Genomic DNA, 27,377 nt, shown 5'->3' on the forward strand with positions numbered 1-27,377 from the left:
CCCAGGACAAGATGGCTGGATGGCATCACCAACTCAATAGACATGAGTTTGAGCAAGCTCTGGGAGATGGTAAAGGACAGGGAAGCCTGGCGTGCTGCAGTCCATGGGGTCGCAAAGAGTCAGACATGACGGAGCAACTGAACAACAACCCATGCACTTACCCACCATTATGTTTCCATGAAATATCCATGAAGAGAAAATCCACTCCTAGCAATATTCACACCTCTGTATCTAGGCCCAAAGAGTATATAGTTAATGCCTTTAGCTTTCCTAACTCAGCTAGGATCTATTTCTCACTAACTTATTCTTAGCACTTTGGCTCTAATGCCTTTCCCTGTCTTTCATCCTTCTTTTAGCTCTAGCTGAAATATTGAACAACAGCAGCAGCTACCCTTTATTGAACACCTAAAACAATCCAGACACAGTGCTGGGTACTTGATAAAAGTATTTCTGATTCTCATGACAATACTAATGATGCTAGACTAATTTTACAAATAAGGCACCTGATCCTCAAAGAGTAAGGTAATTTGTCAAATATTACCCAGCTGACCAGTATTACAGCTGAAATTTAAGTTCAGATCTACCTAGTTCCAAGCCCAAGTTTTTCTCACTGTATCATATTACCAAAAATAAAGCACTGGCTGTTCTCACAGCTTCTACTCTTGTCAATCAACAATCTATTCACACAGCATCCAGAGTGATCCTTTGTTCAAACATTAATTCATTTTTTTTGCTCAAATCCCTCCAATGTTTCCTTATTTAAAAGCCTTTAAAGTTCCTTACTAATGACCTATGAGTTCTATGTGATCTGTTCACTTGTCCCCTCTCCAATTATCTCTCTGGTTTTGTTAATCTCTCCCTCACTCTACTCCAGCCACACTGGCTTCTCTGTCATTTCCCACACACACCAAGGTTATTCACACCTCAGGGTCTCTGAACTTACTGTTCCCACTGCCTGTAACACTCTCTCCTCTCCACTCAAAATTCTCCTACCTCATTCCCTCACTCAGGGCTCTGTTTAAATGTCACCTTCTCAATGGAAGTTTCCACACCACCTATTTTAAACTGCCACCTGTCCTCAGTACTCTCTATTCCCCTCTTCTTTTGATTTCTTTCTCTAAAATACTTATCAACATGACATATTATAGAAGGCTTCCTGGGTAGCTCAAATATTAAAAAATCTGCCTGCAGTGCGGGAGACCTGAGTTCAATCTCTGGGTCGGGAAGATCCCCTGGAGATGGTAACAGCAACCTACTCCAGTATTCTTGCCTGGAGAATTCCATGGATAGAGGAGCCTGGAGAGCTACTCTCTAGGGGGTCACAGAGTCAGACATGACTGAATGACTAACACTTTCACTTTCTTTCTCTCATGACATATTATGTTTGTTTACTGAAGTAGTCTACTACTAGAATACATCTCTGACAACATGGACTTTGTATATTCTGTTGACTATACCTGCCATGTATTAATAGTAGGTACTTAGTAAGTATTTATTGGATGAGCAAATGAATACCTTTTTTCTTCCTAGATGTTTAATAAAAGGAGCCAATGATGGCTCAGTGGTAAAAGAAAAATCTGCCTGCCAATGCAGGACAGTCAGGTTCAATCCCTGATTCAGGAAGATTCTACATGGTGGGGTGCAACTAAGCCCATATGCCACAACTACTGAGCCTGTGCTCTAGAGCCTTGGAGCCACAATTACTGAGCCCATGTACCACAACTACTGAACCCTGCATACCCTAGAGCTCATGCTCTGCAACAAGAAAAGCCACTGCAATGAAAAGCCTGCACACCATAACTAGAGAGTAGACCCCGCACTCTACAACTAGAGAAAAGCTTGCACAGCAACGAAGACCCAGCACAGCCAAAAATAAAAATAAATAAAATTACAAAAAGGAAAAAATTATCTCGAAGACATTCTCCAGAAAGCAAATGTAAAGGCAACCTGCTTCTGTCACAGTTTAGACTGATTTAGCAAATTGTCTCTCCTCAAACAGTGCCTTTAAAGAACACTCTCTTAATTTTTCCACAGTTGTGAATAGACAGCCATGTCATTGAGCAACAAACTGAGCAGACTGAGCCAACTCAACCAGAGTGTAGTATTATAATCAAATAAAACTTACAGCAAAGTTAATCAGACACATATTTAATGATATGCATAATTGTTATTGTGCTGCACGGTAACAGGCATAAATGGTAGACACTTCATGTAAATGACTCTAATTACTATTTCTTTTACACAGCCAAACCAAGCATGTCTAGGATCAGATTCAGGGAAAAACAAGAAGAAGGGGAAAGCTGGATCCTAAGCTCTGGAAAGAAAGTCCTCTCATTGCATCCCCTTAGGCATTGGGCTAATGGTCGCTCATCCTGAGGTCATGTTAAAACTCTTTCCCCTCCATTGTAAGAGAGGCTTCCTTTTACCAAAAATTAAAATATTAGGCTGAGGACAGCCCTCTCTCTTCAGTCATAAGGCTAAGAGGAACCAGAACAAACACTACAATACATGATGACAAGGAAGACAGGACAGGCAAGCTGGTAGAGAAACCAAATGACGGCAAATTCACTGAAGACCTACTATATGCCAGTCACACTAGTACATGTTTCACATAATTCATCTAATGTACTTTCCCTACCCCACCTCAGAGCCTCAAGCTCAGTCCCCAGGAAAGCAGAGGAATAAGCAGAGAGAGTGACATTTTTTGTGAGGACTACCTGCTTCAAATTTTCCTGTAAGGCCTAAATAATGTCACCAGAAAGGATAATTTAGGTAAGCTAACATTACTAGGAAGATTAAGAGGAAGCTGTTATTTAGTGGCTGTTTCCCTTGTTTCCTACCTTATCTAACCCACAGGGGGATAAAGGGCCCCCTACTTTCCTATGGGTTTGTCCAAACCTATCCAGCTGAGGCTAATCCCACCCTTCTCTGGCAATATCATCCCTATTCACTGCAGCTCTCCTTTTTCTTGGTGCACTTACTGTCAGGGTACACAATATTCACTTTGTGCCATCTTATAATTAATTTCTTAGGTTAACACTTATCTCCCCAATGACACTACAAGCTCCTTAGTGGCAGAAACCTTGTCTTAAACTTCTTTAGTAACCCACACAAGGTCGAGCATCATTTTAAAAAAAAAAGGTGTTTCTATTAAGTATTTGAATGAATTAAAGTAGGTAGGCAATAGGTAGTATAAAAAAAACAAATTTCTGGTTCTAGGTAAACAAGCTGGTGTTGAAACGAAGTTTGCAGTATTCTAACATGTCTTCACCATACTTTTGGATTTTTTCTTTGGGGAGGCCGGGAGCCTGTGTCATGTGACAAAAGCAGGATCCCTGACCAGGGATTAAGCCCGTGCCCCCTGCTGCAGAACCACAGTCTTTTAACCACTGGATCACCAAGGAACTAATTTTTAAAACAAGTTTCCTTAAGAAAAAGTATGACTGTCATTTGGGATACCGCAGACATCTTTGGATGGAGGTCTGAGACATTTGGATCAGAGCTACAAGACATACAGTGTCAAGAGTATAAGAGCTTCCAATTACATTGGAAAATACACTTAAATCTATAATGTTTGAAAGAGTCCTCAAGACCCAGAGTGTAAATCCAACTGAGCAGCAATACACAGGATCACTGGCCCAATGGATTCGAGAACTTGAAAGACTTTCTGAACAGATAACAATGCAAGTCTCAGTCTACTTTGCCTACCTGATGGTGTCAGCTTCTCAACAAGTTCAATGAGAATAACCTGATTCTAGTATAAGTCTGCATTAGGTTTGAGAAAACTCAGAAACAAGCCTAAATCAAGAAGGTGGTGTTGTGAGTTGCCCCACCACATCCCATAAGGAAGAACAAGCTCAAAAGCAAGTATCATAAAGCTGAAAGATATCTGACAAAAATAAATACCAAAGCTTCCTGTTTAAGCACAAACTATCAGTGGTCTGTCTAGGAGATGTCAGTAAAATCTACTCTATACTTTTTACCTTTTAACTATGACTGGAAGAAGGTCATCTATTCCTAGAGCTCAACGGGGATTCAGTTTCTCAAACTCGTTTATTTCTGAACCTCAGTGCTGAGTGGGGTGTTGACTCAGTAACTAATACCAGTTGGGTAAGCATGTTTAGTGAGATAGACAAAACAGTCTCTCCCTTCTCTGGTCACCAAATGTCCAGCCTTAGAATTCTTTTAGCCACTAAAACACTCCACTAAAAATCAAACTAAAGAGTTATATCAAAGTAAAACTGCATCTAAAATCCTAGTCCTACAGTGCTCTTCAATTAAAGGAAGTTGACCAGATTTAGGTCTTCAACTTTCAGTGTATTTAAAAGACTACAGTGTTATTCATAAAAACCCTTAAAAATCATGACAAAATATCTGACCTAGTAATTCCACTACATAACAGCAGCTCAAAGTTCTTAAGCACTTATTATGTGCTAGGCACTGTACTGAACACTTTACTTAAAATATCTTATTTAACCTCATAAAAACCAAATAAGGTCATTTCTATTGGTTGACAGATGCATGAATAGAAAGTAGCATAGGGTCACAGAGTAGTAAGTGACAGAGGCAGGACTCAGTCTCAGACTGACTGGACTGTGGAGCCCATCTTTTTCTCACTAGCAACCAAACTAAAAATATATCCTTAAAAAATAACCCCAAAATATAGCAACAATTTTTGGCATAAAAAGCTCAGTATCATGTATGTATAACATGGCAACATGAAGCATTCTAAATATATGACAAGTAAATGAAGGCACTCTGGATTACAGAATATTATATTAAATATTTTAATATAATATTAAAAATATTTTTACACCTAACTTTTAGTGACATGGGAAAAATTTAATGCTATAAGTAGAAAAAACAGAATTTTACATACAGTCAGATCTCAACTATGTAAAAATTATATCTGTACATAGAAAGATCTAAATTTACTGCTAAATAAAAAAAAGCAAACTATAGAATTATATGTGGCATGGTCCCATTTATGTAAATAGTGCCTGACTCATTTCAAGTACTCAATAAATGTATGCCATTATTATTATTTGTACTAAAAATGAACTGGTACTACTTTATAATTAGAAAAATCAACAAATTTATTTAAATTATAAGTTTAGGTACTTCCTTATTTAACTAATGAGAAGTGTATAACATCAGAAAAGTTAAATAACATGTGTCTTTCTTTCCCATACCTCACAATTATACAATTTCAGATTAAACATCTCTAAGTGATGGGAACCAAGTAGAACTGAGAAAAATATTGCAACATTTCTAATCTTCTGATGAATGGTTACATTCAACATGTTAGACCACAAAGAGGTATGCAGATTCTATTATATTTAGACCACAGAGAGCTGTGCAGATTCTATCACATTTAGAGTTTAGAAAGGCAAGATCAGGGGTGGTATTTCAAGGGCTGTGATGAACAAGCAGATTCTCTTGGCCAATATCTCATGCTATACCAAAACCAAGGCCTCTGGTGCACTCTCTGAGAGATAATCAAAAGCTCCAGGGTGATGCATCAGAGACATATAGGAGAGGAATAGAAACTAGGAATATTTTTCAGCTGTAACTGTCTTTAGGTAAAATTTACACACACACACACACACACACACACACACACACCCTGACAAGAGACTTATTCTGAATGAAAAACAGGCAACTCTAGAACTTATTTCCTCAAGTTTCATAGGAGTTTCAGTATTTGTATACAACGTGAAATGCAAGGTCCATGGGATCACACTGATCTTTGGCCTGCCTAAAGTAAAATGGTCTGCCTAAAGCAAAGAATAAATTTGAAACATAAAAGATGAAAGATTTTTTCCATCCCCTTGTTCTGAGGTATGTGCAACAAAATATCATGCCAGCCAATGTAGTAAAGAATGTCAAAAGCACTAAAGACTTAGCTAAACAGAAAAAATCAACAACTTAAATACTGAAGATTTAAGTGCAAATACTGTTGCACTGTACTGTACAGGACTACAAAACCACCACATAGTCAAAGAAAAGAGTGGCTTTACCTGTATCTTGCCCCATCAGCCCATTGCAATACATGGCATGTCGCTCAATCTTTGTGGGTGGGAAGCCTCGGTCACAGAGTGGGCAGGATACCTGGGCACTAGATGAGAAGATAGTAGATATTTCCTTCTCAGCATCTTTCTTGTTATCAACTTGAAGAACCTAAAGAACATGACAAATAGCAACTGTATTAGCTTTACAAAGTTATCTTTTCCCAAAAAGAACTGCAAGAGGCTCCATCCTGTATTTTACTTACTTTCAATGACACCAATCATTTTGCCAAATTCTGGACAGTAGATTGGGAGATACACTAACATAGTTAATACTCATTCAGTGTCTGCCTACTGTGTGCTAAGCATTCTGCATGTAATAATGCTCATTTAAACCTCATGGTAATCTTGCAAAGATTACTACATTCTTTTTACACTTGAGGAAAGTATTGTCTAAAACAATAAAGCAACTTGCCCAAAGTTACAGAACAAATAAGTGGCAGAGCTGAAATTCAAACCAGGGATTACTGGGCTCCAAAATCTGACAGAATTCCTCCCTAACCCACTGCAAGGCACTGTCCTCGTTAAGTCAGTACGCTATGTTTCAATTTGTATTAGCAACAGCATCTAAAAGACAGTTATTCAATCTCACAAAAGAATTATGAAGGCAGTCAAAAGGTATAAACTCCTAACTGTAAGATAAATAAGTATTTAGGGTGTAATTTACAATGTAATAATATAATTAACACTGCTGTATGTTATATATTAGAAAGTTGTTACAGCAAGTCCTAAGAGTTCTCATCATAAGGAAAAAAATTTTCTATTTCTTTAATTTGATATCTATATGAGATTACAGGTGTTCACTAAACTTACTGTGATAATCATTTAACTATGCATGTAAGTTAAATCATTATACTGTACTCCTGAAACGGCGCTATGCTGCTCCTGCTAAGTCGCTTCAGTCGTGTCCAACTCTGTGTAACCCCACAGACAGCAGCCCACCAGGCTCCTCTGTCCCTGGGATTCTCCAGGCAAGAACACTGGAGTGGGTTGCCATTTCCTTCTCTAATGCATGCATGCTAAATAGCTTCAGTCGTGTCTGACTCTGTGCAACCCTATGGACAGCAGCCCACCAGGCTCCTCTGTCCACAGGATCCTCTAGGCAAGCATATTGGAGTGGGTTGCCATTTCCTTCTCCAAAACAGCACTATATATTAATCATATCTCAATGAAACTGAAAGAAAAAGAAAGAATTAATTCCACAAACACACAAAAAGAACTGTGATCATTATAAGTAACTTCGGACATCAGGAGTGAGGGAAAAAAAAGAGCTCAAGCGACACAACTAAAATTTAAGTTAAGAATCTAGGCCTCAGCTTACACCAGTAAGACAAACCACCTCTTATGTTTTATTTGTTTCTTTTGGGTTGAAAGAGGAAACACAACTAAGACCCAAACATTTAAGAAGGCCTAAAGGCAATCATCAAAACAATTCTGACAAAGCCATTCTTACTCCCTTTTCAGTGTTTTGTAGTCATCATTTTTCCTACAGTTCCCAGTATCTCTCAGAGGCAGTTTTATTTTACCTTTACAGGTCAGAGCCAAGAACTCTGCAGTGATTAATTCAACAGTATGCGTGAGCACTGCAGCACTACTGCCTAACACTTGCTTCAAAGGACAGCATGTCCTATCCAATCAATGTGAAACTATCCTGCATAGCCACTGCTTCCATTTAAAAGCCAGGAGCAACTAGGCCGTCATTATGCTTTACTATAGGAAACAAAATAAACCCTTTTCTGATACAAGAACAAAATGAGACCAAAACTGCAGTGGATAGATAATTTGAGCTCTGAGAAAACTGGGTTTTTTTGGTTTTTTTTCTTTTTAGTCTCTAAGTTTAGGCCATCCCTAAAATTCACCACCTGTGAATCTAACCCAGCAGAGAGGGAAACAGGCAATCTAAATAAATACCAAGTAAAACAATTTCTACAACTGTCAGAAAATGTTATTTTCAACACATACCTGCTCTTTACTTAGAAAGGGGAGGAAAAAAAGATGGGGGTAGGGAGAAGAAAGATAAGAAAGGAGTCAAGAGTGGTTGAGTTTCTGTGCTATGCCAGGCTTGGCCAAGCATTTTCCATATCCATATCTCACAACAACCTAACTGTCAGAGGTATCACTCGCTCCAGTATTATACAAGAGGAAATTAAGGCTTGAAAAGGCAAAGTAATCTGCTGATCACAAAATGACTAAGTGGACAATGTAGACTCAAACCCATGGTGGCATCCAAACTCTCAGTATTTCACCACAGCATGACAAAAACAAAAAGCACTCCCCACCCACTTTGTTTCTGGAGGCTGACTCCGCCAGGTATTGGGAGACACTCTGGTTCTAAAATTATTCTTCTCTAGCATGTGGGGTAAGTCAAGTGGGTCTAAAAGTTCTAGGTGCTTTTTATTTCAATCTTAGTCACTGAGATTCTCACAAACACAGGTTCCTTTGTAAAAGGAAAAGTTGTCCTGTAAGTGCAAAGCCATTTGAGCAGAAGGAAGAAAAATCAATATACCCTATAATTTGCAAATAGTCTTGAAAGTTAGTGGCAGTTGAGCAGTTACTCGGCATTCTAAAGTTCACTAAACATAGAAACTGGAGAAGGAAATGGCAACCCACTCCAGTATTCTTGCCTGGAGAATTCCATGGATAGAGGAGCCTGGTGGGCTGCAGCCCATGGAGTCACAAGATGTCGGACACGACTAAGCGACTAACACACACGCACACAGAAGTTATATGACATGAATGGTACTTGTATTCACATCCAGTACTATACTTCTTTGTATTCCATCATCAGCTCTATAAAATGCAGAGAAGGTACCTTCAACTATTATTATAGTACTCAAGAGGGAGAAGCTGATCTATTGTTTTATTGTGAATACAAGACCACTTCCAATCACATTCATAGGCAATCCAGAAGGTTTCTAAACATTTTTATGTTTACCTAAGTTTTTTTCCCAGCACCATTAAAAATGTCTATTTAAATATTAGCTACAATGGAGGAGCCTCAAGAGGAAAAAAAATACAAGCCAAGAAGCTTTTGTGAGGACTATACAATCAGGGACTGGGTCTCTGCAGAGCTGCTTCTACTTCTTTTAAAATACTATATGTGTATTTTCTCAAAACAGGTATTTGTATACCAAATCATGATCTCTTAAAGGCTGGCCTGAAAAGAAACTTCATCTCAAGAAATGGATCCAATGAAAATGAGAATATGTCCTACAGTCACCAACTCCCTTACCCATTCCCCGTAAGATTTATGCATAGTTTAGGAAAGTGTTTACCTCCCCTTTTATCTTAGACACAGTCTATTTAATACAGTTTACTTAACCAACTGACTAAACTGACTACAGCTGTGCAGGTCCACTAATATACAAATATTTTCAACAGTAAATACTACAGTTCTAAATGACTGCGGTTGGCTGTGTTAGGGAGAAACCACAGACACCAAGGGCCCACTATAAGTTATACACTGGTTTTCAACTGCACGAAAAGTCGGCACCCCTAACCCCCTTGTTGTTCAAGGGTCAACTGTATCTGAGTCTGAATAAAGCCTACAGTTAACAGACTTCTGAGTACGAATATCTGAGACCCCCACTAAAACAAGATATTCCAAAAATATTATTTCCAAAAGAACCTTACCACTGCAGGAAATCAAATCAAGAGGGACTACAGTTCTGGCAAGGGTATTCCAAATACTTCAAACACTGTCAAGCAATTCTGTGTCATTAGTAAGCTAATATCACTGAGCAGCCACAATGTATTATAAAGCAGTTCCACATGCATACTTTTACTTGTGCCAAATCCCTGCTATGTTTCATATTCTTTATCTAATTTCATCATCAGAGCAACCCAATAATATAGGCTACTTCTGTCTACATTTTATAAATGAAGAACTGAAATTCAGAAAAGCATTCCTCTCCATTAGGGCATTCCTCTAATGCCCTCCCCTAATGTCTCAGGCATTTTTCTAACATTACATTTGTCAAACCACATTATAATTATCTGTTTATGTGTCCCTTTGAGGGCAGGAGTTGTTTTTTTATTTACCTATATCTCACGACTCCAAAACAGTGACTGGCACACAGTACACAAAACTATAATATCTGCCAAATAAATGAACAAAGGAATTAATTTGACCAAGGTGATAGAGTTGGAATTCGAAGTCATGTCTTCTAGTTCCAATACTCAAGCTCCTCAAACAATAAACAAGAAATTTTGGGGTAAATGACCCTATACACAGATTCCAAGGGCAAGAGTCCACACCCTTTGTAATACTATCATTGTACACATAAAATGCCCAGATTCTATCTTTCTAGTAAGTTACTTGTAACTAGTGATTGTGCAATAACTTAAAAACTACAGCATCTCCGACTTCTTTTAGTGTTAACTTTTAAGACTATTTAGAGCATCCACAGATTGCAATAATTGTTGCAAATAGCAACACCAAAAAGAGGACATTACATGTAAAAAAGACCATACAATTCCATCTACTTGATGTGTAGTGCTGCAGACATACATAACTTTTAAATAGGGTTCTTGCTCTTTGTCCCAAAGACTTGTTACCTCCACAGTCATGGATGCGTAAGAAATCAGCCTTGATTAGCTAAAGGCTTGCAGAGCTTCTTCTGCATGTTAGGATAACTATGTTTTAACAACACTCTGTTCCCCCATCACTATTGAGAAGGTTATAGTTTCTCCCTAGGAAAAGAACCTGAGGCCATTTTGACACTATGTAGCAGGATCTGTCTTCAGCAGCTCTTAAACAGGGAGCTCCTCACCAAAAGGTGTTAGGAAACTAACACCACAGGCATGAGGGAATCTCTGTCTGTCAGTTGTGACAGATCAGGTTCCAGGGAACCAAACAGTGTGCACAAGTCATGAAAGCAGGATTTCCACTCAGTTACCTGCAGTACAGAAACTAGGAAGGGGATCTATTAATAACTTCTAAGGCAAAAATTGTTTTCAAAAAAATGTAGCGTATAAAAAGGAATAAGGGAATGAAGCTCAGAATAAGAGAATTGCTCAGAATAAAACAGTATGCACATGTATAACCAAAAAATTTATTTTCACAAAAAACTAGTTTAAGTTTCAGGCTACTTTTTACAACAGATTTTAAAGGTCTGAATTCTTTAAAAGAGTTATCGATATTTAAATTGTTTTGTCAGACTCAACATGAAAAAATATGCACTGAATCTTAATCAGGTGTATGAACTTGTGTCAATCAGCCTTACGGTTAATGTCAGATGTGTGAACTTAGGAAAGGTACTAGTACAAATACAGACTGACTTATTTTATCATGCTGCTATCCAGATTTTGCATTTCTGATCACATCTCAAAATTAGGGCTGAAAGTTAGGTCATAATATAAAGGTAGCAACTTTCTCCAAGACTGTTCATCTCTGTTACTTATATAATGGAAAATGCTCCAGGACTTTGGAGACAAATCTATGTTCAAATTCTGGTACTATCATTATTAGCAGTTTGAACTTGAGCAAATTACTATGAAATGGAGTATTTCCTGTCACATCAAACAAGAATGTCATAGCCATCAGGGATTCTGGCCCTCCAAATGTGAATTTCTGAGTCCAGGAAGAACAATGCCTGTTATCAGGAGCCATCAACCACTCCCCATTGTGAGCACTGGCCCCAGACAGCTGAGATGCATATGAAAGGAATGATTTCAGTAAGTCCAGACTCTTGCATCTTCCCATACATAGAAAAGCATTAAATTCCTTAACTTGAGTTTTTTGGTCTTCCTTCATTAACAAAAATCTTTTGATGTTTAGACTACCTGCTCCTTGTTAAGAGCTTCTATATAACCTGACTCCCCCCCGCCTAAAAATTCCCCCCAAATAAAACATAAGTCTCACCTTCTAGGTTGTGACTATTTTTTGTAGGTCGACATTACTCAAACATCCTAAATCTCCATTTCCCCATCTGTACTAGACATGATAAAGCATATTAAAATACTGAAGAAATGGAACTACTGTTATATTTAGAAATAGTACTGAACTCACTTTTAAGAATCTAAGATAAAAACCTAACCCACTGTCACTTAAATCTCTTCATCCAAGGTCAATACTGCATGAGAGAGAGGATGACCAGTAGAAAGAAAACACTGAGAAAAATTAAAAGTAATATTCACCTCCTTATCTGCCATTATTCTTACTTCATCCAGGGTCTCTCTGCCATCTGGAAAGCCTTCTTTTTCAAGGTCAAAAGTTTCAGGAGAACTTAGTTGTGTCTCTGCAATTTAAAAAATCAAAACTTCATTAATTTTCATTTTGTATTTTCATAGTTAAAAGAAAACACTTATTTCCTTAGGCTTAGAGTATGATAATACTGCAGTAGCAATATAAATCAAGCTTGTTTCTTCTTAAAACTTTACTGAGGGCTTCCTTGCTGGCTCAGCAGTAAAGAATCCAGACGATAAAGCAGCAGACATGGGTTGGATCCCTGGTCTGGGAAGATTCCACACACCATGGAACAACTAAGTCCATGTGCCACAATTGTAGAGCCTGTGCTCTAGAGCCCGGGAGCAGCAGCTACTGAGCCCACATGCCACAGCTGCTGAAGCCCTGCACTCTATTGATCCCGTGCTCCACAAGAGCAGCCAGAACAATGAGAAACCTACACATCACAACTAGAGAGTAGCCCCCACTCACCACAGTAGAGAAAAAGCCCACAGAGCAACGAAGACCCAGCACAGTCAAAACTAAAGAAAATTTTTTTTTAATTTTTAACGCTGATCTCCATTTTTAAAAAAAGAACTTTACTGAAGCATAACTTATATACAACAGAATTCACCAATTTTCAGTGTACGGTAAGTTTTGACAAATGCATACAATATATACACAGCATCTTTATATCACATAATTACAATCATTTATATTTGACAAATGCATACAATGTATACATGGCATCATTTATATCACATAACCACAATCAAGATATAAAATATTTCAAGCACCCTCAAAAGTTCTTATGTACCCCTCTGCAGTCAATCCTCCGCTCACTTGACTCCTTGCAATGATCAATCTACTTTATGTTCCTACAGTTTTGCCTTTTCTAGAAAGTCATATAAATGAAATAACACAGCGTGTCATGTTCTGTGTCTGATTTCTTTCTTCTAGCATGTGTTTGAGAAGCATTCATGTTGTTACATATATTAGTAGTTCATTCCTTTTTACTGCTTAATAGTATTCCACTGTATGGATATATCACAATTTGTTTATCCATTCATCTGTTAATCCATTTGGCTTCTTTTCCAGCAGAGTTCTGGCTTTAAAGTATATTTACACATTTAAAACAAAACATTGCCAATGCTAATTCTGAGGCTAAAGGGATGATTAGAGAAGATATAAAAATTGGGAGCAGAAATACAAATACATTCTCAAAGATATGCCTTTCTTTAATTATTCTTTAAGCAGCATCTATTAATTCAACATTAATGCGACACATGTTTATGAAAGAAGTTCCAGGTACTGTACAGGCCACTAGCAATAACAAGTTCTGGGTTGGCCAAAAGGTTTTGTTTTTTTTTCTGTACAATGGCTCTACTAGCACTTGGTTGTCTTTAACTTCATTTCAAACAATTTTATTAGATTGTATTCTGATAGCTGTTATATCAGCATGCATTTTTTAAAAACCTATCAAAACTGGTGGGTTTTGTGTAGCCATTTTAGTATTGTAGATGGAAGAAAAAAAACATTATCAGCATATCATGCTTTATTATTTCAAGAAAGGTAAAAATGCACCTGAAACAAAAAAAAATTTGTGCAGTATATGGTGAAGGTGCTGTGACTGATCGAATATGTCAAAAGCGGTTTGCAAAATTTTGTGCAGATTTCTCACTGGACAATGCTCCACAGTCAGGTCAACCAGTTAAAGTTGACAGCAATCAAATCAAGACATTAACTGAGAATAATCAACATTAACCACATAGGAGGAAGCCGACACACTCAAAATATCCAAATCAAGTGTTGAAAAAAATTTGCACCAGTTTGGTTATGTTAATAGCTTTGATGTTTGGGTGCCACATAAATTAAACAGAAAAAACATTTCTGACCATACTTCCACGTACAATTCTCTACTTAATTGTAACGAAAACATGATGTTTTTTAAAGCAAGTTGTGACGGGCAGCAAAAAGTACATACTGTACAATGATGTGGAATGGAAGAGATCATGAGGCAAGTGAGAAGAACCATCACCAACCACACCAAAGGCTGATCATCCAATGAAGGTGATGCTGTATATATAATGGGACTGGAAGGGAGCCCTCTATTACAAGGTCCTTCTGGAAAGCTAAGTGACTAATTCCAACAAGTATTACTCCCAATTAGACCAACTGAAAGCAGTACTCAATGAAAAAGGTCCAGAATTAGTCAAAAGAAAGTACATAATCTTCCATCAAGATAATGCATGATGCATGTTTCTTTGATGACCAGGCAAAAACTGCTATACCCTGGCTAGGAAGTTCATTCTGCTGTATTCGCCAAAAGTTGTATCTTCAGATGTATGTTTATTTTGGTTTCTACAAAATTCTCTTAATGGAAAAAAACTTCCTTTCCCTGGAAGACTGTAAAAGGCACCTGGAACAGTTCTTTGCTTAAAAAAAAATAAAAAGTTTTGGGAAAATGGAATTATGAAGTTGCCTGGAAAATGGCAGAAGGTAGTGGAACAAAACAATGAATACACTGTTCTATAAAGTTCTTGGTGAAAATAAAAAATGTGTCTTTTATTTTTAAAAACTGAAGGAACTTTTTGGCCAACCCAGTAAGATGGGGACCCCCTCATGCTCTGGTTCAGGGGTCTGCAACTAATTCATAGGTCAAGTAGAGCCAGTTGCCTGTTTTTGAAAATAAAGTTTTAATGGGACACAGCCACATTCATTCTTCTTTATACTGTCTATGATTGCTTTCAAGTTAAAATAGCAGAGTAATTTCCAGTACTTTGTATGGCCCACAAAGCCTAAAATACTTATTATCTAGTCTTTTTATATTCGGTTGGTACAAAAGTAATTTCGGTTTTGTACTGTTGAAATTTGCTGTTTGATATTAGAATACATTCTTAAATAAATGCAGTTATGTTATACATCATTTTAATGTGCATTTCTCATTTTATGTTTTTTTGCTAATGACTTATTACTTGCTGTTTATTTTATATTTATTTTAGACTAGGGAAATGATGTTAGACAAAAAGCAAATTTGAGCAATTTTCTTATTCAAGTTCAAAATGGGTTGTAAAGCAGCAGAGACAACTTGCAACATCAGCAACACACTTGGTCCAGGAACTGCTAATGAACGTAGAGTGCAGTGGCTGTTCAAGAAGCTTCGCAAAGAATACAAGAGCCCTAGAGACAAGCACAGTGGCCAGGCAACAGAAGTTGACAATGACCAACTGAGAGCAATCACTGAAGCTGATCCTCTTACAACTCCACAAGAGGTTGCTAATTGGAAAGGTGAAAAAACTCAGAAAGTGAGTGCCCCTTGAGCTGACCACAAGTCAAAACAATCGTCATTTTGAAGTGTCTTCTTCTCTTATTCTATGCAACAAAAATGAACCATTTTCTAGATCAGCTTGTGACATGTGATGACCAAAAGTGGATTTTATATGACAACTGGAGACAACCAGCTCAGAGGCTGGACAGAGAAGATCCAAAGCACTTCCCTAAGCCAAACCTGCACCAATAAAGGTCATGATCACTGTTTGGCGGTCTGCTGCCTGATTCACTACAACTTTCTGAATCCCAGCCAAACCATTACATCTGAGAAGTATGCTCAGCAAATCAATGAGATGCACCAAAAACAGCAATGCCCACAGCCAGCATTGGTCAAAAGAAAGGGCCTAATTCCTCTGTACAACATCCAACTGCACACTGCACAACCAATGCTTCAAAAGTTGACCAAATTGGGGTACAAAGTTTTGCCTCATCTATATTCACCTGATTTTTTTTCGCCAATGACTACCACTTCTTCAACCATCTTGATCGATACCTTTTTGCAGGGAAAGTGCTTCCACAACCAGCAGGAGGCAGAAAATGCTTTCTAAGAGTTCACTGAATTCCAAAACACAGATTTTTATGCTACAGGAATAAACTAACTTATTTCTAGTTGGCAAAATATGTTGACTGTAACAGTTCCTATTTTGATTAATTAATGTGTTTGAGCCTAGTGATAATGATTTAAAATTCACAGTCTGAAACCACAATTATATTTGTACCAACTTAATAGAAAGTTTGTCAACCTCTGGTCTAGACATCTATCACTTGATATAAGAACAGAAACAATATTTCAAAAGATGACAATGAGTCCAGAAAGGAAATTTATCTGAGAACACAATCCAGTAAGTTTTCTGTTATCTACACTATACACACTATACATCTAACTGGTATTTCTGTGCTTCACAAATACAATGAGCAGCCAATGCTGAGTAAATAGTATACTTTAAAGGTACTGAGGTAGCTTCTCAATCATCAAAGAATGATTATATACATTTCTAGTGTTAACCATACTTTAATACATCGTAATTTTTTTGAAACTGGTTACACACACAGATTTCACCACCTTGCTGGAAAAAGAGTGTATAAACTTCAAAATCTTCTCTATCAAGCTTTCCTGAGAGACATTTTCAAAAATGACATTTAATCTGTAGAAAATAAAAGAGTTGCTCACTGCCTGTACTACTGTAACAATAAAAGTCTTTCATTAAGCTTTCTGTAAATGGCTGAAACATTTAACTATGTATTCAATGATAGTGACAAATTAAGAGGACATTAGCTTCATAGAAATAAATAATGTGAGCATGATGCACAATGTGGGCATGATGTTGTAATCCTGCTTCTTCACTAAGATGATGTTATAATTTGAGTATCAGACCCCGGGAACTATAAGCAATATGAGACAAAACAAAACAGGTAAGATGGACTACTATACTAATCTGTGTTTCACTCATTTAGGACAAATTTTTATACATAGCTTCTAAATTATGTATTTTATTTTTATTGAAGTATAGTTGATTTACCAGTTGTGTTCATTTCTGTTGTACAGCAAAGTGATTCAGTTATACATATATATACATGTCTTTTTACTTCTTTTCCATTATGGTTTATCACAGGAAATGAAATATAGTTCTATGTGCTATACAGAAGAACCTTATTTTTTATCCATTCTGTATATAACAGTTTGCATTTGTTAACCTAAGCCTCCTACTCATCCCTCCCCCACTCCCTCTTGGCAACCAAAAGTTTGTTCTCTAGGTCTGTGAGTCTGTTTCTATTTCATAGGTAGGTTTACTTGTGTCATATTTTAGATCCACATATAAGTGATACCATACAGTATTTATCTTTCTAACTCAGATGTCACTTTGTATGATAATCTCTATTTTCATCCATGTTGCTGCAAATAGCATTATGTCATTCTTTTTTATGGCTGAGTAATATTCCATTGTGTGTGTGTGTGTGTGTGTGTGTGTGTACACACACATACACCACATCTTCTTTCTCTATTCATCTGTTGATAGACATTTAGGGTGCTTCCATGTCTTGGCTATTGTAAACAGCGCTGTTATGAACAGTGCTGCATTTTTTTAAATTACATCAATAGTTTTGTCTGGATATATGCCCAGGAATGGGACTGCTGAATCATATGGTAATTCTTAGTTTTTTGAGAAAACTCCATAGTGTTTTCCATTATGGTTGTACTAACTTACATTCCCAGTGTAGGAGGGTTCCCTTTTCTCCGAATCCTCTCCGGCATTTTGTTATTTGTAGACTTTTTAATGATGGCTATTCTGACCAGTGTGAGGTCAATGGTACCTCACTGAAGTTTTGATTTGCATTTCTCTAATAATTAGCAATGTTGAGCATGTTTTCATGTTGGCCATCTGTATCTCTTCTTTGGAGAAATGTCTATTTAGGTCTCCTGCCCATTTTTTGATTAGGTTGTTTGTTTTTGTTGTTGAGGTATATGAACTGTTTGTCTATTTTGGAAACTAAATCCTGTTGGTTGTATCATTTGCAAATATTTTCTCCCACTCATTTGGTTATCTTTTGCTTTGTTTATGGTTTCCTTTACTATGTAAGAGCTTGTAAGTCTTATTAGGTCCCATTTGTTTATTTTTGTTTTTGTTTCTATTGCTTTGGGGGGCTGACCTAAGAAAGCATTGATACAATTTATATCAGAGAATACTTTGCCTGTGATCTCTTCTAGGAGTTTTATGGTGTCTTATGTTTAAGTCTTTAAGTCACTAAATTATAGAGACTCCATCTAGCTCCATGAAGAAGTAGTTATACTTTCTTAGCAAAAGAACAATTATGTTAGGGAAACCTTTTACCTAACTCATTTAGAAGTGGCTTATATCAACGAACAGTTGGAGTTAATTAGCAGGTTAATGACAGCAAATCATGATCACAAAAGTTATATAACCACAGTGATGAAGGGCTTGCTTTTTCCTCATTAACTTTCCTCTCATTAGGGATTTCAATATTATTGTATTTGCAGGTTCCTCCTGCAAGATCCCAGGGTGATGTCACATGGCATCATCCTTAACTTACTGCTTCTCTCTGGATGACATAGGTCAAGAGGCCTAGATGGAGAGGGAGCATTTTCATTTTTTCACAAAAATAACACCGTATTCCTGAGAGCTTCTGCCAAAATCATGGCACTTGGTAGTGACATCATTAGACAATAATTCACATAAACTTCAAATAATAAACCACTTTCAACAAAAATGACACAGTTAAACTTTAAAAATAAGTAAAGAAAGACTTTTACAATATGCTGCCAAATGTTTAAACTTTGGCAGGACTTTCCTAGACTAATGTGTAAATTAAGTATGAGTCTCTATGGGAAAAAACTTGAAAGAAACCAAAATAAGAAAACTACGAGTCTCTCTGACTCCAACAGGTTATATGCAACCTTAGATGTGACTTAAGGTAACATCTGTCCAATTCTCACTGTCCAAAGAGTTTAAACACTAAGAGGGAGTTACTCACATGAATGAGGCTACTGATAAGTTATATATTAGCCCTCACTTTTAAGAAAAGCCAAATATACATATATATATGTGTATATATATATACACATATATATATATAAGCTAAAACAAATTCCTTAGAAAGTAGTGATTCATATCACAAAATAATTCTTCATATGATACAATGATTCAACTCAAGAGTTCACTTAGATAATGGATATCTTAGTTCATTTTAAATTACTTTGTATATCAAAACCTTTTTAGAAGCAACTTTCAATTAACATCTTCTCAAACCTTAAAGTACATGGGTATTTTCGTCATTATTATTAACAAAAGCAAAGTACAATACTTAACCAGGTTAAGTATCTATTTGGAGATTAAAAATAAGTCAATGACAGAACCGTGCACAAAATTCAATTTCTGAACTCCCTATGCAATAGACTCCATGAATGGCAATGTAAAACTAACCAGTAAAAGCCTTGGGGGGAAAAACTGCTTAATGACAGGCAAATTTGAGGACAACCCACTTTGAGAACCCATAAACCAAACCATAAAGTCCTCTTGGCTCTGAATGTAGAGTTAAATGCTCCAAAGGCGTTGCTGCCATCTCTGATGACACCAGTAAGTAAATAAGCAAACATAAGAGCCATATTAATTTCAAACTATCTCTAAGAAGAGAAAAGGTGAGATGCAGAACCAATGTCCATCAAAAAAAGTGCTATGTATATATATGTGTTGTATGAACACATACACACATCAATCACACATAAACCTCCTAAGAGGTTTGGAAAAGTCAGAAAAATTAATAGACACAAAAAGGTAGGGACCAGAAACTAGTAAAAATACAGTGGGGTACTTACCAGGACACATGGTGATTTCCTCTGCAGAACTCTTTGGCATAAAGGCTGAGCTTCTCTTACTGGTCAAAGCAGCAACACTGAAAAAAGAATCAAACCCTATGTGAATTCCCAGTAAAATAAATCAGAACACAGGACCAAAAGCAATGGTTAGTCTTTCACAAAGCCACAGGTAATCTGATACCTGCTGTCCAATACCACAAAAGCACAACAGGGAAGCAAGGAATCAGCAGTGAAAACTCCAAGTCCAAAATAGGGAAAATGAATATGCTTACAACTTTGGTTTCAGGGAAATCACTGAATGAAAAGAATCCCATTTTGGAGTCTTCACAAAGGCAGGCTGAAGGATAAGGACTCTCCATGGAACCACAGAAGACCAAAAAAAAAAGTCTATTCCAATATAAGGATGTCAAAATTGTTTTACAGTCTCCATCTCAGCCTTCTGAATGCTAGGGTTTTGTAAACTCATAAGAGAAGATATGAAGATTCTTCTGACACAATAGCTTTTCCCTCACCTTGCAGTTTAATTTCCTATTTATCTCAAGATGTGGCTCTACAAGCAACAAAAATAAGATACAATTCCAAACTGCCTACAGCAAAAATCTGTCCAACCAAGTTAAGTATCTCTTCTGAGGAAAACATAATTATGAAAGGCTACCCTCATCCAATCTTCTGGTTTACCCTGACTGCTCATGGAGTGCAATCTTTTCCTGACATAGGAGCACACGGCTAAGAGATCTGAGCATCTGAGCTAGCCCCCTCATGCTTCACAGAGCTTTACAATTAGTTTAATCAAGTATGCAAGAGAATGCTTAAAAACATAAATCCTCACATCAATAAAGAACCACAGAGAGGAGAGAATAACCACCACTGATTCATGATAAATAACTAAATCCTGATAAGAAACCACAAGTGATTTCTCCCTCTAAATAAAACATCTCAGAGCATTTGTTATAAACCTAAGCAAGATACAGTTTATTCTGCATGTAATATTAGAGCTCTATTCAAAGGGTCCATCACAAAACAATTTGCTGACATTTATTAAATGGGTTAATCAATTTGAAGTCAAACCACATTGCCTGCAATTCCAACTCTCTCCTGGTGACAAAGCGTATAATCATTTATTAAAACCTACATCTGCTCTGCAGAAGGCTCACCACGACAAAGCAGAGAGGCCTGCAGGAAGCAGAAGAGTACTCCGGTTAAAACCACTTCCAAAACTGTCTTAACAGCAGGAGAATCAAACCAAAGTCACATTCTTTAGCTCAGAAAGAAAACACCCAGTACTATCAACTTAACCAAAAGCCTAAGAACATCAACTTAAGTAACAGCAAATGACAATTGGGCCTCAACTTCTGTTTGGGAGATGACAGTCAGTTAACACAAAATTAAGCTCTTGAATAATCCCCAAAGGTCAACTAATGATAAAAGAGAAAAGTAATTGGATGTCTGATCTAATTAATGCAGTTTATAACCAATCAACCTTTCAGTTCAGTCGCTCAGTCGTGTCCGACTCTTTGTGACCCCATGAACCACAGCACGCCAGGCCTCCCTGTCCATCACCAACTCTCGGAGTCTACCCAAACCCATGTCCATCGTGTTGGTGATGCCATCCAACCATCTCATCCTCTGTCGTCCCTTCTCCTCCTGCCCTCAATCTTTCCCAGCATCAGGGTCTTTTCTGATGAGTCAGCTCTCCACATCAAGTGGCCAAAGTATTGGAGTTTCAGCTTTAACATCAGTCCCTCCAATGAACACCCAGGACTGATCTCCTTTAGGATGGACTGGTTGGATCTCCTTGCAGTCCAAGGGACTCTCAAGAGTCTTCTCCAACACCACAGTTCAAAAGTGTCAATTCTTCGGTGCTCAGCTTTCTTTACAGTCCAACTCTCACATCCATACACGACTACTGGAAAAACCATAGCCTTGACTAGACGGACCTTTGTTTGCAAAGTAATGTCTCTGCTTTTTAATATGCTGTCTAGGTTGGTCATAATTTTCCTTCCAAGGAGCAAGCGTCTTTTAATTTCATAGCTCCAATCACCATCCGCGGTGATTTTGGAGCCCCCAAAAATAAAGTCTGACACTGTTTCCCCATCTATTTGCCATAAAGTGATGAGACCGGATGCCATGATCTTCGTTTTCTGAACGCTGACCTTTAAGCCAACTTTTTCACTCTCCTCTTTCACTTTCATCAAGAGGCTCTTTAGTTCTTCTTCACTTTCTGCTTAAGGGTGGTGGTATCTGCATATCTGAGGTTATTGATATTTCTCCCAGCAATCCTGATTCCAGCGTGTGCTTCATCCAGCCCAGCGTTTCTCATGATGTACTCTGCATACAAGTTAAATAAGCACGGTGACAATATACAGCCTTGACGTACTCCTTTTCCTATTTGGAACCAGTCTCTTGTTCCATGTCCAGTTCTAACTGTTGCTTCCTGACCTGCATACAGGTTTCTCAAGAGGCAGGTCAGGTGGTCTGGTATTCCCATCTCTTTCAGAATTTTCCACAGTGTGTTGTGATCCACACAGCCAAAGGTTTTGGCATAGTCAGTAAAGCAGAAATAGACGTTTTTCTGGAACTCTCTTGTTTTTTCTGTGATCCAGTGGATGTTGACAATTTGATCTCTGGTTCCTCTGCCTTTTCCAAAACCAGCTTGAACATCTGGAAGTTCACGGTTCACGTATTGCTGAAGCCTGGCTTGGAGAATTTTGAGCATTACTTTGCTAGCGTGTGAGATGAGTATAATTGTGAGGTAGTTTGAGCACTGCCCTTCTTTGGGATTGGAATGAAAGCTGACCTTTTCTAGTCCTGTGGCCACTGCTGAGTTTTCCAAATTTGCTGGCATACTGAGTGCAGCACTTTCACAGCATCATCTTTTAGGATTTGAAATAGCTCAACTGGAATTCCATCACCTCCACCAGCTTTGTTCGTAGTGATGCTTCCTAAGGCCCACCTGACTTCACATTCCAGGATGTCCAGCTCTAGGTGAGTGTGAATGATCACACCTTCATGATTATCTGGGTCATGAAGATCTTTTTGTACAGTTATTTTGCATATTCTTGCCACCTCTTCTTAATATCTTCTGCTTCTGTTAGGTCCATACCATTTCTGTCCTTTATTGAGCCCATCTTTGCATGAAATCAACCTTTACATATTATTAAAGTAGGAAGATTTAAGAAGGTAACCCCAATCAATCCATCCATCAAGAATAACTGAGAAGGTAATACAAATACAGCCATTTAAGGAAAGATGAGATAAAATCATACTAAAAGTGACACTGGATATGGAATGAGGGTGATACAGATTCTGTGTGGCTTGAATAATATAAACGCTTCAAAGAGGATGTAAATCTTAAGACTTTTAAAAAGATGTATATGGTTTGGATATGTGGATAAAATAAGCATAAGCATAAGGAACAAAGGGAGAAAGGACAAGGACCGTAAAGAAATCATTCTAGAGCCTTGTTATTGGCATAGGAAGCGAGTGTCATTAAGACAGTAGCAGGATGTAACCACTTTTCAGGAATAGTGTAGATGGAATTTGTGCCAAGACAGCTGTGTTAGACAAGTAAACTTCTAAGATCTCTTCCACCCTAATAAACTAGGCCTCTATGAGATGCATATTTGAGAACTGGAAGATAACAATTTCTCTTTGGCTGTGTGTATAAAAGAGCTAAAAGGTCCCTGGGAAAGCTGTTCCTATACAGTCTCATTCATGTGACGATCTTTTATTCTGGTGCTATCAGAGGAGAATTCAGACCCACGATAATATTTAATCTTACCTCTGTGAGACAGGTACAGAATTTCCTTCTTCAGAAGTTTCTTCAACAAAGAGTCCTTGGGAAGACTGTAAAGAAAGATGTAACATCCTAAATATATAGGCACAGATGAACTGGTTTTTCTTCCTTTAAAAAAAACAATAATTGTTCAACATTAACACTCAGCACATAGTAATAAGAATAAAACATTTTACAAAAGTCAGTGAGTTTAAGTAAAAAGAACATATTCTGTGGAATCAGAACACTGGAATTTAAATCACAGATGAATCACCTATTAACTTTTAATCCTTGATAAGTAACATCTCAATCTGTTTCCTCATCTTAAAATAGTATTAAAACCTGCTTCACAGTGTTATTGTGAGAATTAAACAAGATAATATATACAATGCACTGTGTAAAACACAAGGCATATAAATATTAGTGAGTCAAATGAATTATGATTTCAGAAAAAATTATGAAGCTTTTGTTGTGGAAGGAAGAAATACAGAGAAAAGTTCAGGTCTCAATGGAAAGAAGTATCTCTTGGTAGAACCAAGACATAACATAGGCTATCCAAAAGAAAAAGTTATAAAGATTCTTTTCACTAAGAACCTACCATTATGGTTAATATTTAGCTACAAAAGATATCTTTTAAGAAACACGACAAATAGGGACCAGATAAGGAAAAAATTATTTTCTTTGACTATTACTAGAGTTGGTGCAAATGTTAACTCATTAAATGTAGGTGCGTGGAAAAGTGTGGGGAAAGCAGCTACTGCTGACTTAGGGGTACTTCTGAGAAGTACCTGGGCTGTGAGGCTTCTTCCAACAGATATAAAGCTGAAGTTTTCAGGGTCTCCTAACAGAATATAAACAACCTAAACAAGTTAGGCACCTCTCTATCTCTCAAGTAAATGATGAAATATACTAACAAATAAGAAGAGCCTAGATGAGTCCTCAGTCAAAGAGAAGATAAAGCTGTACAATGACTGGGAATGTAGTCATCATGAAAAAGGAGGGTTGAACAAAACTGTCAAAAGGACTAAAATACAACAGTAATAAATACTTTATTTGTTTGAACCCAGTGGTGACAAAACACTGTTTTGTTCCTGTTATCTAAAAAACCACCAAAAGGTAAATACTGACACCTGGTGTCCATTTAATAGAATTTTACTTTATTGGAATGACTAGCCAATCAAGACTTAGGCTTCAGAAACAAATAAGGCACTAACCAACAAGTTATGAGATACTGCCATCTCTACCTTAGGCTAAAGCACATCTCGATCTTTTCCAGTGTAATTTTTTAAAAATTATTGTTACACCTATTATGTGTCAGGCCTATGCGAATCACTTTACATGTGTTATCTCCTTTAATCCTCACAAGAACCTTCTGAAGTAGAAGCTATTAAATTGTTTTAAAAATGAGGAACGTGAAACTTCAACAGGTTAAATCATCTTCCCAAAATCACGGAGTTGTTCAAAGTGAAGCTTGGACTTTTCTGACTCCAAATGATCTTCTTCCTAACCATGTCAATACAGAATCCCAAACCGTCTTTATTTCAATAAATCATTTTTAATTTATAAATTTATACCTCAAAGGCAGTGATCTAAACACAGAGGCAAAGTAAGGTTCTTCCAGAATATGAAAATAAGAGAGCAAAACAAGCAAACAAAATTTGATTAGACTATTCACAGCTAATCAAAATGAACAGAGAAGCATGACAGGAATGAAACTTTCACTAAGGAAGCTGTGGCCTAATCAAGACATTGTACTCCGCATGAACAAATATGCTAATGGAAATGGATCGTTTGCAACAAATAAAAAAGAAAAATCCAAAGACCCAGAATCAAGCAGTGGCTTCAAAACCGTGATCTGCAAGTGAAAGCACATCATCTGATCACCACAGAAATGTCCTCTGCTGTCAGGCACTAGTAACTTACTAGGTCTTTCCACAGCCTAGTTGAACCACTCCTTAAAATTTCCATTTTCTGATTATTATTTCAGCCTTCCAGATCCTTCATCCTTGAAAAACATGTGATGGTGTATTTGTATTCTGGTCAATGAAAATGTCTGTCTTCCACAATAAAGTAACAGAGATTTGGTACACATACCAGCTTGATATTTGGTTAGTCAAAGTCAGTTCTCATATTCTCACACAACCTGGGAAAGAAATCCCAGTACCTGGACTAAAAATTAAAGATCAGACCCTGAAAAGTAATGACCACATCATTATACTACCCTTCTTCTCCCTGCTGTGAAGCCATTTAGATGACCCCTCCATCTTCATTAAAATCTTCTCTATAATTGCAGTGATGCCAGAAGCGAGTTATCATCTGATTCAAATTGCTTAGTCTATACAAAGTTTTTGCAACCTTCGTATAGACTAAGTAATTTGCCTCAAGGTGAATGTTTCTCTGAGTCCTTATTTCTGGGACTCTTGTTATCTCTATTAACCAAGGAGTCTCAAATATGGCCAGTTTCAGCAAAGTCATGCTGTTGTTCAGTCACTAGTCATGTCCAACTCTTTGCAACCCCGTGGACTGCAGCACACTAGGCTTCCCTGTCCTTCACTATCTCCCAGAGTTTGCTCAAACTCATGTCCATTGAGTCGGTGATACAAAGCCATAGAAAATGTTTAACAAGCACATAAACTCTTTCTACCCAGTTCCTGAAAGCAAAAGACCAAGATGTGAAATTACAAATGCAAGATTTTCATCATTTGCCGATAGAATTAGGATATTAATTTCTCTTTGTTTCTTAAAGATACTATTCTACATTGGCAAGATTGCAGTGAACTAGGCATTTTCATACACTGCTGGAAGGAAACAGTACCAATTTGAACAACCTTTCTTAAAAGCAATTTAGCAGTAAACAGTAGGGCTTCTTTTCTATATTCATAACTGTTTAACCCAGTATCTTTCTGGTTCCCTATCCCTAAAGACACAAATTAGTGTAATTAAATAAATAAAAGTTTTACTTAGATCTTTATCACAACTGAAATATCCCTCCATAGGAAAATAATTTAAATATTATAGTAAACTCATAAACAGCCATTAAAAATGAGATCTATAAGTAATTTTAACATCAGAAAATGTTTGTATGTTAAGTTAAAATACAAAAATATAGGAATATGATCTAAACTATAGAAAAAAAATAGGTATAGAAAAAAGATGAAGGAATACATCACTGGATGGTAAGACTGTGGATACTTTCAACTTTGTTCTTTACACTTTTGGGCATTTTTCAAGTTCTAAATGATTTCTAAAATTAATGTTAATGACTAAACTGAGTATTTACTAGGTTGTCTACCTGATCTCCTTTTACCGAGGACTGTTCCTTACCCCCATGAAAGGTAGTATAGCAGTGGGCTCATAGCCATTTGTACAATTTGGATCATGGCCCCTTTGGGCCACAGACAACTGGGCTGGGGAGGATTACTAACTCCACATGGGCTGTAAGTCATTTCCTAGATGTCTGAAGTTGAAATTTGGAGAGAATAAATCTCCTGTAACCTGTATTTACTTTTGGGAACTGTACAATCAATGTCTTCCACCTACCATGTATAGCAGAGAAGCAAAGGAAGCCAGTTTGCAGGGAGAAAAATGAAGCAGATATAACTATGAGCCAGGGATGAGTTTTCTAAACCTAGTACCTTATCTAGGCTTGGCTTACCATTCTGTTTGAGAATTTATGAGAATCTTTTTTATGATCAAGTCCTCTTT

The 27,377-nt window shown here is 37.2% G+C and overlaps 1 protein-coding gene across 7 annotated transcripts in view; it reads right to left on the reverse strand.

The window, feature by feature from the left end:
• Positions 1 to 27,377, reverse strand: part of UIMC1 (ubiquitin interaction motif containing 1) — a 120,016-nt gene that overhangs the window by 28,801 nt on the left and 63,838 nt on the right. For all 7 annotated transcript variants that reach the window (XM_061150991.1, XM_061150994.1, XM_061150993.1 and 4 more), the window contains 4 exons: positions 23,679 to 23,743; positions 19,898 to 19,974; positions 12,207 to 12,307; positions 6,021 to 6,180 (listed from right to left, as the gene is read on the reverse strand). In XM_061150991.1, coding sequence (XP_061006974.1) covers positions 6,021 to 6,180; positions 12,207 to 12,307; positions 19,898 to 19,974; positions 23,679 to 23,743 — 403 coding nt within the window. The remainder of the gene's footprint in view (positions 1 to 6,020; positions 6,181 to 12,206; positions 12,308 to 19,897; positions 19,975 to 23,678; positions 23,744 to 27,377) is intronic.

Source organism: Dama dama, chromosome 9 (assembly GCF_033118175.1).
Source record: "Dama dama isolate Ldn47 chromosome 9, ASM3311817v1, whole genome shotgun sequence".
In the NCBI taxonomy this organism is placed as follows: Eukaryota; Metazoa; Chordata; class Mammalia; order Artiodactyla; family Cervidae; genus Dama; species Dama dama.